Below are 13,763 nucleotides of genomic sequence, written 5' to 3'. Positions count from 1 at the left end.
AAGCGAGCTCGGAATGATTTCGATTGACCGAATTCGGCGTATCAAACGGAAAATTCCGAAGGGGTAGGTCCAACCAACCCACTGTACCCTGCAAGGCACGTGGAATGGCGGCTCGTGCTTTGTCTCCGCGCGTGGACACGTCCGACGCGACGGAGCGCGACCCTTACTCCGCTCGGTTCAAGCTCCGTGCAGTCCGCGCCGCACTTGCGCGCCCTGTCTGGCGCCGCATCGTCCCGACGTGCCGAGAGTTTGACATCAGCTCGCTCGAGCTGCGGGACTGGATCAAAGACAGAGACGAGATCGAGTCGCTGGCGATACTCGAGGAGATCGTGGATACTGTCGCTGTCGAGAGGGGGGAGGGGGAGGAGGTGCGCTTTTTATTTTCTTTTTTTCGATTCGACCGACCGCATGTCTCCGTGCATGGTGGCTCAGAAGAGGGGGGTCTGCCACGGAGGCGCCGCCGGGTCGGCCTTTGGGTCCTTCGTATCTCGGCTGATCTCGGAGATCGGTTGGTCTTCTCGATCGCCAAAGTAGGCGAATCTTTGCGAATCTCTGCGTGCGACCCGCCAGCGCCGCCGTTGCTGCGAGTTGCCGTCGCGCCAGGGAGAGAAGACGCACTTCATTGGCATTGGTGCCGCATACGCATAGCTGGCAGCAGCAGCTCCGCCCTCAGCGACACTCACCACCTGCTGCAGAGCAGGTCGGGTCTCAGAAGCAGGAGAACTCTCCCTTTTCATGCGCACGTGGTCAATGCTGGCCATCACCAGAGGGAGCTGCACGCCGCCCCGGCACAACCTCAGAATGAGCCGACATGCATGTTGCATCATGCTGCGACGGGGGACCTACACTCGCCGAAGCGGCGCGTCCCGACGTGCAATGCCGATCGTTCCATGCCGATGGCGACGTTCGATGCCGATGGCACGACTTGTCTTGGCCGATGGAGCGAGGCGTGCAAACGCGTGTGGACGCAAACAAAGGCGGGGAAAGGCCAGCCAGTCGCGGAATTTATTTTTGACGCAACCAAGTTTAGATACTTCGGGCCCAAGCGAAGGATCTCGAGTGCATTCGATACGAGTTGCGAGTTGGAACGAGTTGCAACGCCAACGGTGATTCGAATGTGCAACTCGTATCGAATAAAGATCCTCGAGAAAAAATTCTTTTAGCGCCATGCGCCATCTCAGAAGCAGTTCGTTTGCACGTTTGCACGTGACCCGACGTAAACGTAGATAAACGTACGTACCACCGAGGACTCTCGTCACGGACATGCCCCTCGACCCCACCTCCCGCCGCACAAACAAACCTTTCGAGGCCCCCCCACAAGAAGCCAAAAACCAAAGCGTGTGAAAATCGGAATTCGTCTCGCGGCGCACCTCTCGGTGGTCAGACCGTTGCAGCTAGCTCTCGGTCTTGGCCGCTGACTCTGTCGTTGCTGCAAGGCCCATGTCAACGCACTCAAATGCCGAAGAGTTGCCCATGTCCCAAAACTCCAGAAGAGTCATGCCGCATGCATACGCGAGACGGTGCCCAGGGCGGGGGCGGTTCAGGAGGCGGCGGCGGCGGCGGCGGCGGAGGAGGAGGATCAAGCGGCGGAGAAGGAGGCGGCTGCGGCGGGGCCCTTCAGCCGGTCGGAGCGCCGGACGACGTCGGCAGACTCGCGCGCCCGCTTCCCCTTCCAGCGCTTCGGGAAGTGGAGCTCGATGGCCTCGACGGCCGCCTCGGCCACCGAGGCCTCTGTGGCGGCGGGCAGTGCTGCCGCAGCGCCCCGGGCGATGTCGGCGACGCGCTTGCTCGCTTCGAACTCCGTCGTCGGCTGGATTTCGAGGTCATTGAGCCTCTGCGCGTTCTCTGCAAGGGTGATGTAGCGGCGGGCGACGAAGGGAGTCAGAGTTGCCGCGGCGGCGGCGGCGGCGGCGCGCTCGTCCTTCTTGGCCGCGAGCGCCGCCTCCTTCTTGGCGGCGGCAGCGGCGGCGCGCTCCTCCTTCTTGGCCGCGAGCGCCGCCTGCTGCGCGGCGGCGGCGGCGGCGCGCTCCTCCTTCTTGGCCGCGAGCGCCGCCTCCTTCGCGGCGGCGCGCAGATCGAGCTGCTCCCGGAGGTACGATACGAACTCGCCGCGCGAGGATCCGGGCGCTGGCTGACCTGCCATCACCTCGGCCATCTCCTCTGGTGGTCCAGTGATCGATGGTGTGGGGCCACGGCCATTGACTCGAACGCGGACCATCTGTGACCCGTTCAGCCCCTGCTGCTGCACCAGCGCGGGCTGAAAGTCCTTGGGCGCGGGCATAATGTTGGTGGGGAGGCGGGTGGACGACCGGCTGACGGGACCGCGGCGAAAAGAATTTTATTTGACGTACCCCACACTAAAAGCTCAATAAGGGCGGCCGGCACAGATGGGCTGCCGCAGAAAAAACCGCTGCCGCTACTGCCGCTGCCGCACGTCACGCTCGACCAACCAATCACAGCCCCCTCGTCTGCAGGTGCTCGAACTCGTCTCGATGCTTCAAAGCAGCTCCGGCCGCGCTGCACTATGTAGCAAAGCACGAACACGCCGATGCCGCCGACACGGCACATGAGTACATAGTGCCCGGTGGAGACAGCTCAGCGCCCAGATTTCTTTTGGTGTACCTGTGTTAGTGCCATAAACGGACCCAAGGGAGGAGGGGAGTCCCGTGCCCAGTGTGTGGGGACTCGCTTCATAAATTCTTTTGCTTGGCCCTCCCAATATGCCGGACAATATGTCATCCCGCAAGCTCTTCTCGAAACTCAACCTCGCCCCTGTTCCGCTGCCGGCATCGGAACAGTCGGCCGGTGACTTCTACGAGCAGGCCGCGGCCGCTACCGAAGAAGGCAGTGGCCTCCGGCCTGAAGCGCAAGCGGCTTCCTCTGACGGAACGGACGAGGACTTGGCCAAGGCGGAGGCGCTGCTCGCTGGGTTGGCCAAGTACCTGGGCAAGTTTCCTGAGGTGCTGCGCGAGGCGCTGCGTAGCACCTGGATAGGCGCGCGCCTTAGCGGCGGCGACCAGTTGGTGCCAAAAGTGGCCGACGAGCGCTTACGCTGCGCTCTCGGGCCATTGGTGCAAGGCGGCTCGCGCCCGCCTCAGACCGTTGAGACGGGACTGGTCGGCTGCAGCGACGACGGCGCGCTCGAGATTCACCCTCTCGGTGAGTCGGGCCAGCTCGCGGGAACGGCTCGGGCCTTCCTCGACCTCAACGCGGCGCAGCTCAGCAGCCGGCCTCTGCTGAGCAAGCTGCTGCGCCGCGTGCGCACGCGGCACGTGCTCCAGGCCGCCGACGACACGGCCCTCAACCTACTCTACGTGATGCTGGCGGACGGCCTGCTTCCGTACGCCGGGCAGGCCCGAAGGCGGCGGCAGCCCAAGACCTTTCCGCGCGGCCGCGTCTCCGAGGAGAGGCGCGACATCACCGTGCTCCTCACGCTGCTCGAGCAGCTGCTGCGCGCCATCAGCCGAGGGTGGTCTGACGAGGAGCTTCTCTCGACGACAGACGCGGAGCTCGCGCGGGAGGTGCGGGAGACAGAGAGCATCCGGTCGTGAATCGCTTCCAGACGCCCTCTGCTCCTTTCCTAGGCACGGCACGCCTTGCTGCCGGGGACGACGACGCGCTCGGCCGTCTGCGCTCGCGCCGCGCGCAACGGGCCGCTCACTCTTGGGTGGGCGCCCGTCCGCATTGAGGTGGCGCGTGAGTGGCTCATCAACGACGTGGGCTTCCAGGCTGCTGTCATCAACGGCGCGTCCGTCGACGCGCTCGAGGGGTTCATGGTGATTGTGCTCGAGGCCGAGGGCGGCAGCCTAAACATGCGCCTCCACCTCACCGCCGTCTTGCGGGCGCTGGGCGCGTCCGTCACCTCGCCGCTGATCACGACCGCTCTCGAAAAAATCGACACGGCACCAGCCGGCGCCGCCACTGTGACTGAGATTGTGCTTCGGGCGGCGGCGGCCTTTGACGGCTCGACCGCGGGCTTTTGTCGCTGGGCGAGCCGCCGATTTGCCGTGCGGCCGCTGCCTGGCCGCGACCGCTACGAGTTTGCCTCGCCGCTGCGGACGCGGATCGACTCACTCGCCCGTGCCGTCGGTGGCGGCGCGGGCAGCAGCAGCAACGAGAATGCCGGCGTCGCCATCGAGTTTTGGCGATGGTGGTTGGACGAGAAGGGAAACATGAACCCGCGCGCCAACACCGCAGAGGAGAACTCTTCGCTCCTCGTCGATGCGACACTGGTTCTGGCAGCGTTGAGTGGCGTGGAGGACGAGGAGCAGGAGGAGCTTGTGGCCGCCATTTTGCGCGAGGCCCAGCTGCACTGCGGCTGGGCGCTGCCCGCTGAGCTCAGCGTGGCAACGGAGTCGCCGCGCGCCGTCGCGTCGCTGTTTGTTGAATATTTTCTTTCTGGCTGGGCCGAGGGCGAGTCGAGCCTGGGCGACGCGGAATAGGGGGTTTCCTCTTTTTGCAAGTTTTGCTCACGTGCCGCATAATTTCCTTCTCTCGACTTGTCCACGTACTTGACACGTTGCGTCTGCGGTTTCTTTCTAACTTTCGACCTGTTTGTGCATTGATTCGCTTGTCCGCTGGCCGCCGGTTTCTTTTTGGTTGCACCTCCGTGTTTCCTCTGCAAGTCGCACCCCTGCCTTGATATCGTCGCCGGTGGCAGCCAAAGGTAGCAGCAGGTCGCACATACAGTGTCTCGCCAATCCCCTGGCGTTTACCGCCCATGCTGCTACCATTTCCTGCGCCCTTCCGGCCCTTCCCACCAGCTTCGCCGTGACTTTCGAGGTGCATCTACCCGATTTCCGTTGTGTTCCCACACTCTTGTGTGTATCACGCGCTACCGTCGCACATTGCTTTGCGCACATTTGTAAGGCACATTAAAACTCGAGTAAAAGGCAGGCTCGGGATAAGCACTTGTGAATAACCCATGGCAGGCCCGGGGGGCGGTCGCCTGTGGCACTTGCCAGCGGGACATCATCTCACTGGAAGTCACTGTAGCAACCCTTAATGTCAGGGCTCCCGTCAAGGAGAGCTTCCCGCGGTGCGGAGCTCGGCATCGGCTCTCCCGTCGCCAACGCTCGCGCGAGAGACAAGGTCACGCCCGACAAAGCGCTCCGTACTGACGAAGCGTGGGCCGCAAAGGAGGAGCTGATCCGCTACTATGAGGTTGCACGCGCGTCGCCGTCGACAACCCGTCCTAAGCTACCGAAAGCCGTGCGCGACGATAAGCACACCATCTTTAGTATTCCGGGAGAGCGCGGTATGATAGCCACGCTCGTCGACATCTTTACCGACCACAACATTGCGCAGCTCGTGCTCTTCTTGGTGGACCGCCCCGATTTCGTGGACGCGGTGGAGAGCGCCTTTCTGGACGGCCTCCACGCGTGTGGCGCAGCAGACGCCGTCTTGGAGCGAGCGGCCGGCCTCGCCCACAGCGTGCTACGCACGGACACCGCCGGCCTCGTGGAGCTGCTCAAGGCTCCGGGTAGCTGCACCGAGTCGACGCGCCTCGCATGGTACGCCTCGCCGCGCGCGCGCCTGCCCACTCCGCGTCCTCGCCCCTGCGCCGGGGGGGGCACCTTCTCTGTCGGACTGCGTCCTTCTGCGAGAGTATCAGCCCCGTACCACCTGAGATCACCTTGCCGCGCGCGCCTTGCCTCCGCCTCCGCACAGAATGCCACCACGGTGGCGGCAACGTCGCCTCCTAGCGCCCCCTCGGGAACGGCGGGCAGGCGACGATTGCCTGTGTGAGGTAGAGAGGGGGGGGGGATGTCGCACCCGAGATCGCCCGAGATCGCCCGAGATCGCCGAGATCGTCCCTCCTCCGAACACACAGCAGTACGGAGGTCGACTGAGGTCGACCCAGGTTTCGGCTCGATAACGCTCCCATGCCCTCCGCTTATCCCTCACCTCTCCCCCTGCAGGGACCACTGCTCCTTCTTCGACCTGCACTACCTGCGGCTCGACCTGCTCCTCTGCATCGAGAGGCGGGCTGAGGAGTGGCAGGTCCTCCCGACCCGAACGTGCCGTCCGTGCGCTTGCACCTTGTGCGAGGCGGAGTGGAGCGCGAGCAGGCCGTGGGCTCAATTCTTGCCGTGCCGGCACAGGCGCGAGGCTCACAAACCCCGCCACCTCCCGTTCCACACCCTCCCGTGCAAACTCCTCCTGACTCATCTCGTTTGTTCGCACGCGCAGCTCCACGTGCTACGCGTGCGCGGAGACGTGGTCGGCCAAGCACACGCGCTGCCCGACGTGCAACCGCGCGGCGAACGGGTTCCTGAGAATCGGGTCCCAATAATTATGCGAGTCCACGATGAGCGCCTGCCTGACGTCTGTGCTTTTTTTGTCTCATCGAGTTTAGATTGCATCTTGTTTGAGCGTTCTACTGTATGGAGAGTCAGAGATGCTCACTTACCTCTCCATCACACTTCACACACTCACACAAAAAGCGAGAGGGCGGGGGCTCGCCCGCCCTCTTCGGCTGGCGACACAACAGCTAGGATGCATGCCATCTCCACCGTCGTTTTTCGCGCTATGGCCCTGGGAAGCTGGCGGTGCACGCAGACGCACCAAAAAGAAAGAAAGCAAACACACAAACCAAAAAGAAAGAAAGAAAGAAAACACACAACCCAAGGGAAACAAACCAAACGGGGAGCACACGAGCCAAGGGACCAAATTCTTTATCGTCGGCGTGCCTCTCTCGCGCCTTCACGCAAACGACGATGTCCTCGCATTTTACGAGCTTCACGCTCTCGATCGGCGACGTGAAGTACTTCCTCGCGTCCGGCCTCAAGCACCGCTACCTTGTCATCGCCGAGTCCAGCTACGCGGCAGTCATCGTCGGCTCGGCTCCGGAACTGCAGGACAGCGAGAACGCGGGCGAGCTGAAGCGGCTCGACGTCGACTGGCCTCCGGATCGCGGCCTCGTGGTGCAGCTTCCGGCCAGCCGCCGAGGGGCGCCAACGATCGTCGTTCACGCAAGGCGGCGCTTTGTGTGCGTTCGCCTCTCCTTCCCGGCCACAGATGCAGCGGCCGCGAGGCCGCTCACGCCGCACAAGGCCCTGCTGCCGGAGCTCGGCGTGCACTATCGGCTCTGCGGCGGTGGGTCGACGGTGGTTGACGTGCGCAGCGAGGACCGCGCGCCTGCCTCGTCCGTTGCCGCGTCGGCGAGTGCCGCGCCTGCCGCGCCGCGAGCTCGGCCCGAGCAAATGCGGTTGATGGCCGAGTCCTCTGACCAGAGCGACGACGAGGAGGGGCCGGCACCAGGCGGCGGCGATGGCAGCGGCGGCCGCGAGGGAGCGTCGCTCGCCAAGAAGCGGCGGGTCCGGCCGCCCTCGCCGGCTCGGGAGAGCACAGAGCCGATGGGCAAGGAGCGCGAACCTGAGCTGCCAACCGTGGCGAGTCGGGATCGCCCGATTGCAAGAGGCGTCCAGTACGAGCTCATGAGCTGCCTTCGCTCGCCGCTGCCGCCGCTCGCTCGTCTGCCGCGGCACGTCGTCGTCTCCGCGGTGCGATACGAGAGCAACGGCTCGATCAGCCTGCTGCAGGCGACGCCCACGCCCGTACACGCGGATGTGCTGGTCGGCAGCTCAAAGGAGGGTGCGCTGCTTCGGCTGCGCGGGTTGGACGACGAGGGCGGGCCGTGCTCACAAAAGGAGTGGAAGGCGCGCTTCCGGCCGCACGGCGGCGGCCGCACCGACGTCTTCGAAATTGTGCGGCGCGAGGGACGGTGCTTGCACCTGCTCGACGAGATCCGATCCGATCTTCGCCTCCTCCAGCTGCGGCGCGGATTCGCCGGGACTGAGCGACCACGCGAGCCGCCGCCTCGGCCGGAGGTGCGATTGACGCTTGGCAAGGACCTCCTCGTCAAGTTCGGCGCGTCGGTGGACAAAAAAAATCCTGGGGCCGTCCCGGCGGGGTGCAAGCTGTTAATGCGGAACGGATATCTCGACCGCGCAGGTTTCGTACTCGAAGCGGGAGCCGAGGTGACTCTGCACTGGGATCGAGTAACCGGGCTTTGCACCACGGGAAGCTACTACGTGACTCGGCTGCCACCGCACGTCGCCTCCTTCGCGGGAAAGGAGACAACCACCGTAAAAGCGGATAGTCTGACAAAGGATTCGTACGATCGGCTGCCTCCAAAGGTGCAAGATGTTCGCAATCGCAGCGGAGCGGCGCACGCCGCGTTTCAGAGAGCCGGAGGCGTCGCGCACATCGAGAGTGCCGCGGCAGCCGCGAGTGAGCAGGCGCGGCTGGAGGAGACGGTGCGGAGCGCTCCCCTCTTCGGAGCCGTAATTATGTTCGAGAACTCCGCCACCGCGGCCGATTGGGAGCAGAGGCTGAGGCTGCAGGCACTCATGGCCCTCCCCACACTCTCGGAGGGCGCCCTTCGCCTCGGCGGGTCGCTTCTCGAGCGGTCCCACGGGAGCTAGAGAGATCTCTAGCAACGTCGGCATACCGCGGACTGATGCACTGATATCTCAAACTCAGGCGAAACGTGTGGGGGAGTCGTTACGGTGCGGGCTGCGTGCGGGGGGAGCCAGATATCTACGGTTCGCCTGCGCAGTGTTGACTCGGTCCCAGTCTCCTCAGCTCTGAGGAGCCCCCAAAAGAGGAGATAATGCCTGGGTGCAAAAAAGATAAAAAGCACTGCAGGAGGAGCCCTTCCCAGTTCCCACGCTTGCACCGCATCTTCTGCGGTACGACGTAATCGGGCTGCTGCTCCGGCACTGCTGGCGCACTCGTTGACTCCTCGAAAAAAAAGCGAGACGCGCTCAATCGGCGAGCTGTTTTCGACGGCCCGTCCTTTGTCACTGCGAGGAGGCGCGTTTCGCCGCCCCCCGCCCCACGATGCTGCCTCTGCGAATCGGAAACCTAGCCAATGTCGAGCCCGACTCGCCGAGATATGTCGTGTGGCCACACAACTGCTCAACGGCTGCGCCGACGGTGAAGGCGCCCGTGGCTGGGAAACCGCCACGTACCTGCTCGCACCGGGCTTCGTGTCCGGCGCTTTCGGCGCGGCAGAGGAGCGTGCCTAGCCTAGAGACGATCAAGGAGCGGGCGAAATTCTGAATCCGGCGCTTCATCGTCGCAGGAGAGTGTCGCACTGTGAATTCCGGTGCGTGTGTGCGACACTGCGTCACGAAGAGAGTGTCGAGTGCGAGCCTTGTTTGTTGAGTGGTTCGTTCATGTCCATAGTCAGAGAGCAGGATAGTGTCACACTGTGAATCCGGTGCGTGTGTGCGACACTGTGCGTCAGGGAGAGAGTGGCGAGTGGCGCCTCGTTTGTTGAGTAGTTCGTTTGTTTGTCCATACTCGAGTAGAACAGCAATGAGTATGGATCGACTGATCTGTCTTGCGGCGCCCGTCGTCAGCGCCCGTGCAGCGCCTACCCTCCAACTCCTGTGCAGAGACGGGCGGTCCCAGCATTTCACATTCAATAGACGCGTCGCCTGCTGGTCGCCTGCGGCCGCGGCCCGGCGCGGCTTGCCCTGCACGCCCTGCTTGGCGTAGGACCGCGACGTTTCAACGTCTCTCAAATGGACAAGTTCTCCTTGCGTATTTCCGAAAAATATGTGCGCTTCTTTTTAACACACAGCGATCGTCAAGAGAGAGAGAGAGAGAGAGAGAGAGAGAGAGAGAGAGGGAGAGAGAGAGAGAGAGAGAGAGAGAGAGAGAGAGAGAGAGAGAGAGAGAGAGAGAGTGAGAGAGAGAGATCTTCTATTCGTCAATGACGTTGATTGCGCTGACCATAGGTAGGTAGGTAGAAAGGTGAAGAACAGCCAGGCTCGGACTGGACACCAACGCGGTATGGGTGGACGCTGGACAGATGATGACGACACGCACGAGCGACACACAGACACAAACAAGCTCACGAGACACACAGCCAGCGGGCTGCCACACATCCTGAGTGGGCGTACACATCACTCAGGCCACATCCTCCCTGTCGCCCCCCCCAGCACTCCAAGGTCCCAAGAGAACAAACAAGGGCACAACGACACAACAGACGACAGGAAGTGACATGCGAGGCTAGAGCAGGCTTGCTCTACCTCCAGCAATCTCTCCGGCCGGCGAGGCACGGACCATGGTGAGGTAGTTGTACCACTCGACGTCGGGCGACATTGGCGAGGCCAAAGAAGCCCCAGGCAGGCAGGGGACGAATGAACCTACCTCTGATGAGGGGTCCCGTACCATCCAGCCAGTGCTCAAGTGCTCAAGGAAGGAAGGAGATAGAGAGAGAGGGAAGTAAATGAGGACGAAGGCCAGACCGGGCTTCCACCTCTTTTTAGCCACCGCCACCATCAGCGCCGTGAAGTCGAGTGAAGCCCGCGAATCGCAGCCCGCGAACGTTGAAGTCGGTGATATCTCACCGAAATGCATTTTGGAATTAATCAGATGGCGCAACATTTCTAGGGTACGATACTTCCGGGCCGTTGTGCGGGGAGCGAACCTTAACGATCGCCCAGAAGCTTTCTGAGCGAACCAATCGGGCCAGGATCATCAGCATATGTCCCCTCCACAACATCGTGGGCGTTTGAGCGGTATTTGAGGAGCACCGCCACTCTGAAGTTCGGCCGGGTGGTCCGCAGACCCCCCCCCCCGGAGCAGCAGAGGCTCCGTGGGGTCGCAGAGTCGACGCTGGGAGTCGCACTCGTCAAACCGTCGCATGACCACGCAGTCCGCACGTACCGCCCACATCCCCTCCACCGCTCAGAAGGCGCAGATCGACCGCCGGGCCGCGTAGTCGTCGTTAAGGAGCGGTTTTTGGAGCCGTACGAAGAGGTCCCAGACGGGCGAACATGCGGTTTTTCGATGACCACGCGCGATGTGGTATCTGGTTTTTGCTAAAAACGGGCCGCCTAGTGCAGCATCACTAGTACAACACGCAACCACACTGAGAGCTCCACACTAGCCGGTATAGGCGAGCCCCGGCGGCCTCACCGTCGCCGCTCGCGGCGGAGCCGACGGCGGAGCCACGGGCGGGTGCGACCTTTTGGGGGGACATGAGCTCGCCAGGACGTCACCGATGGCTCGGCGCGCCTCTTTCCGCCAGCGCGGGGCGGCCTGCCTACAGGAGCGAGGGGGAGGAAGACGGAACTGAGCCCTAGGTTCGTGCAAAAGCGCCGGCAAGGGCTGGGAGAGGGTCGGCAAGCGACAGGCGGGTCCGCGACCTTTTGAGCGCCCATGAGCTCGCCGGGACGTCGCCGATGGCTTGGCGCGCCTCTTCCCGCCAGCGCGGGGCGGCCTGCCTACAGGAGCGAGGGGGAGGAAGACGGAACTGAGCCCTAGGTTCGTGCAAAAGCGCCGGCAACGGCTGGGAGAGGGGCGGCAAGCGACGGGCGGGTCCGCGACCTTTTGAGCGGTCATGAGCCGGCAGGGAGGCCGGCGATGGCTCGGCCAGCTCCTTCCCGGCGGGTTCTCGTCGGGCCGTGCCTGGTCGGCGGGTACGGGTGAGGTGAGCGGGCCCGGGAGTCGCATCTGCGCGTCCCCGGCAGTGGCAGTGTGGGGGTAGATGGGAAGTGCGGAGATGGAAGGCAACGCGCCTGTTTGATGGCCGCACGAGGCAAAGTTGGGCGCTCCGAGCGTCTTCTCGGCGAGAACGAACGGGCTGTGCTTCGTCGGGGGGGTGACTGAGAGGGAGGTGGTCGACGTGCGCTCAATTTGTCGGCCGCGCGCAAGGTGAACACTGTGGGTGTGAGGCGCGCAGGAGGCGAGGGTGGGCGCGCCGGCGGTCGAGCCACCGAAGAATTCGACGTGGCGCAGCTCCGCGCCGGCGGGGACGACCAAGCACATGATGTCGGCGGCGGTCACGCGACGAGGGGGAGCCGCAGGAGCCCTCTGTGGCAGGCGCGCGAAAGCAGCGATGAGTGGCGCTTCGATCAGCCACCTGTGGGCGGTCACCGGGGTGACGTCACGTTGGCCTGCATATACTTTTCCGGCAAACAAAAAGGAAAACAGAGGGTCCCCAGCACTTTGCGTTTCCGGAAATTTCCAGGGAAAACAGAGGGTGTTTGGTGCTCCATTCTGGAAACTCGCGAGTTTCCCTGAGTCTGAGAGCTGGTCTGGGGCAAAATCTGAGGCAAAATTGAGGAAATCGGCACGATACCCAGGCGGTCGCAGGGACCAGGGTATTTTTCAGGTATACCGGGGGTTTCCAGGTATACCCGCAAAATACCCGGTATTTCGCCGATTTGGCTGATTTTGGGCCGGCCCCAAACGAGCCTCAGACTCGGGTCTCGGCTCAAAGCCCGGAAAATTTGATGGTTTCCCCGGGAAAAGAGAGAGGAAAAGAGAGGGTGCTGTAGAGAAAAAAGGAAAGGAAAAGAGACGGGGTGCGAGAGGAAAAGTATATTCAGCCTAAACGTCACGCCTCAGCGAGCTGGATCCGGGAAGGGCATGGGGTCACGCGGGCCCTGTCTGCAGCAGCAGTGCTAACTAAAACGACAAAATTCCGGATGGACCGGAGAGTGTCAGCTCTCGGACGGTGCGCCACGCCGCTTGCGGCGGTCCTCTTCCCAGCTCCGCAGAGCGTCGTGCGTTATTTTGCAGCGAGCGAGCTCACCAGCCCCGGGCTGCTGCTGCTCTCCAGTCCATTCCCGAATGGTGCAGACCCGATCCGCAGCAGCGCAGCGGCGGACCCTCGCCCAAATACTGCCTTGGCCGCTTTACCTGCCTAACCTCATCGGGTACGTGCGTGTGATCACGATGGTTGCGGCGGTCCACGCACGCTAGATGCCACCGGTCCCGGTGCCAAACGAGGGTCGGCATCGCTCGCGCGCCCACCCTAGCGAACCTCCGGTGCCGCCTCACGGCTCGTGCTACGGCTCTCTGCCAGACCAGGCTGCTGAGAGGTGCCGGCCGGTGTTGCCCGCAGATGTTGGAGTCCGACCCGGCGAGCGAAAAGGCGATGTGGCTTCTCCTGCTATCGCTCGCGCTCGACTACATCGACGGTCCCTGCGCGAGGGCCTTCGACATGTGCACGCAGTTCGGTGCAGCCCGCAGCGCCGCGCCCTCTGCCGCCACGCCTGCCGCCCAACCTCTCCGCCTTGCCGCCACCAGCAACGTCTCTGCCTCGCCTTCTCCGGCAGCAGCTCTGCCCCTCGCCCTCTCCTCCACATCCGTCTTCTCTCCCCACCCTCTCCTGCATCGGCCGCCTCGCCCTCTCCAGCAGCCGCTCTGCCTCGCCCTCTCCGGCAGCTCTGCCTCGCCCTCTCCGGCAGGCGACCTGCTCGACCACTACACAGACCACGTATCGATGTTCTGGCTGGTCCGCACCTCCTCCGCCTCCGCCGCCGAGTCCGCTACTCGTGAACCCCGAACGCTTGATCACGTACTCATTAGGTCTACATCACCTCCACCTCCACCATCAACGTCGCCGTCAACGCAGCCCACGCTGTCGTCGCCTGCGGCTACATGGCCAGGCTCCACACTCCCCCTCGCCACACGCCTGCGGCTGGGAGCCGGCACGGCCGCTAGCAGTAGTCCGCAACCTGTCCCTGGGAGCAGGTGCGGACACTACTTCAAGCACTCGTCCGGAGGCAACTTTGTGACGCGACTAGTCGAGGCGCCCGCAGCAGCAGCAATAGCAATATCAGCCGCAGCAGCCGCCGCAGCCGCCGCAGCCGCCGCAGCCGCCGCAGCCGCCGCAGCCGCCGCAGCCGCAGCAAGAGGCGGCACGCCCCCCGCCCTGCACACACCGAGAGGCAAGCCCCTGTTCACTCCCCCCCCCCCCCGCCGAGCTTGACGACGCGACCAGGGATGACAAA

General features: G+C 63.6%; 3 protein-coding genes across 3 annotated transcripts; 2 read left to right on the top strand and 1 right to left on the bottom strand.

Annotated features, from left to right (window-relative positions):
* Window positions 1-104: 104 nt before the first annotated feature.
* On the top strand, window positions 105-648 carry EMIHUDRAFT_206154 (hypothetical protein; the record flags this gene model as incomplete). The annotated part of the gene is made up of 2 exons (XM_005777445.1): window positions 105-368; window positions 604-648. The coding sequence occupies 2 exons, from the start codon at window positions 105-107 to the stop codon at window positions 646-648; spliced, it is 309 nt and encodes a 102-aa protein (XP_005777502.1).
* Window positions 649-1,208: 560 nt separating this feature from the next.
* On the bottom strand, window positions 1,209-2,296 carry EMIHUDRAFT_435247 (hypothetical protein). Its single transcript, XM_005777444.1, has one exon. The coding sequence runs from the start codon at window positions 2,279-2,281 to the stop codon at window positions 1,580-1,582; it is 702 nt and encodes a 233-aa protein (XP_005777501.1). The 5' UTR covers window positions 2,282-2,296; the 3' UTR covers window positions 1,209-1,579.
* A 2,708-nt stretch (window positions 2,297-5,004) lies between these two features.
* EMIHUDRAFT_206150 (hypothetical protein) lies at window positions 5,005-6,295 on the top strand (the record flags this gene model as incomplete). Its single annotated transcript, XM_005777443.1, has 3 exons — window positions 5,005-5,513; window positions 5,922-6,020; window positions 6,193-6,295. The coding sequence occupies 3 exons, from the start codon at window positions 5,005-5,007 to the stop codon at window positions 6,293-6,295; spliced, it is 711 nt and encodes a 236-aa protein (XP_005777500.1).
* Window positions 6,296-13,763: the final 7,468 nt, after the last annotated feature.

This window comes from Emiliania huxleyi (genome assembly GCF_000372725.1).
Source record: "Emiliania huxleyi CCMP1516 unplaced genomic scaffold EMIHUscaffold_26, whole genome shotgun sequence".
NCBI lineage: Eukaryota > Haptophyta > Isochrysidales > Noelaerhabdaceae > Emiliania > Emiliania huxleyi.
This window is presented reverse-complemented; position numbering and strand designations above follow the sequence as displayed.

Bases quoted from the DNA above. Each gene is read 5' to 3' on its own strand.
- EMIHUDRAFT_435247 (XM_005777444.1), bottom strand. From the start codon at position 2,281: ATGCCCGCGCCCAAGGACTTTCAGCCCGCGCTGGTGCAGCAGCAGGGG.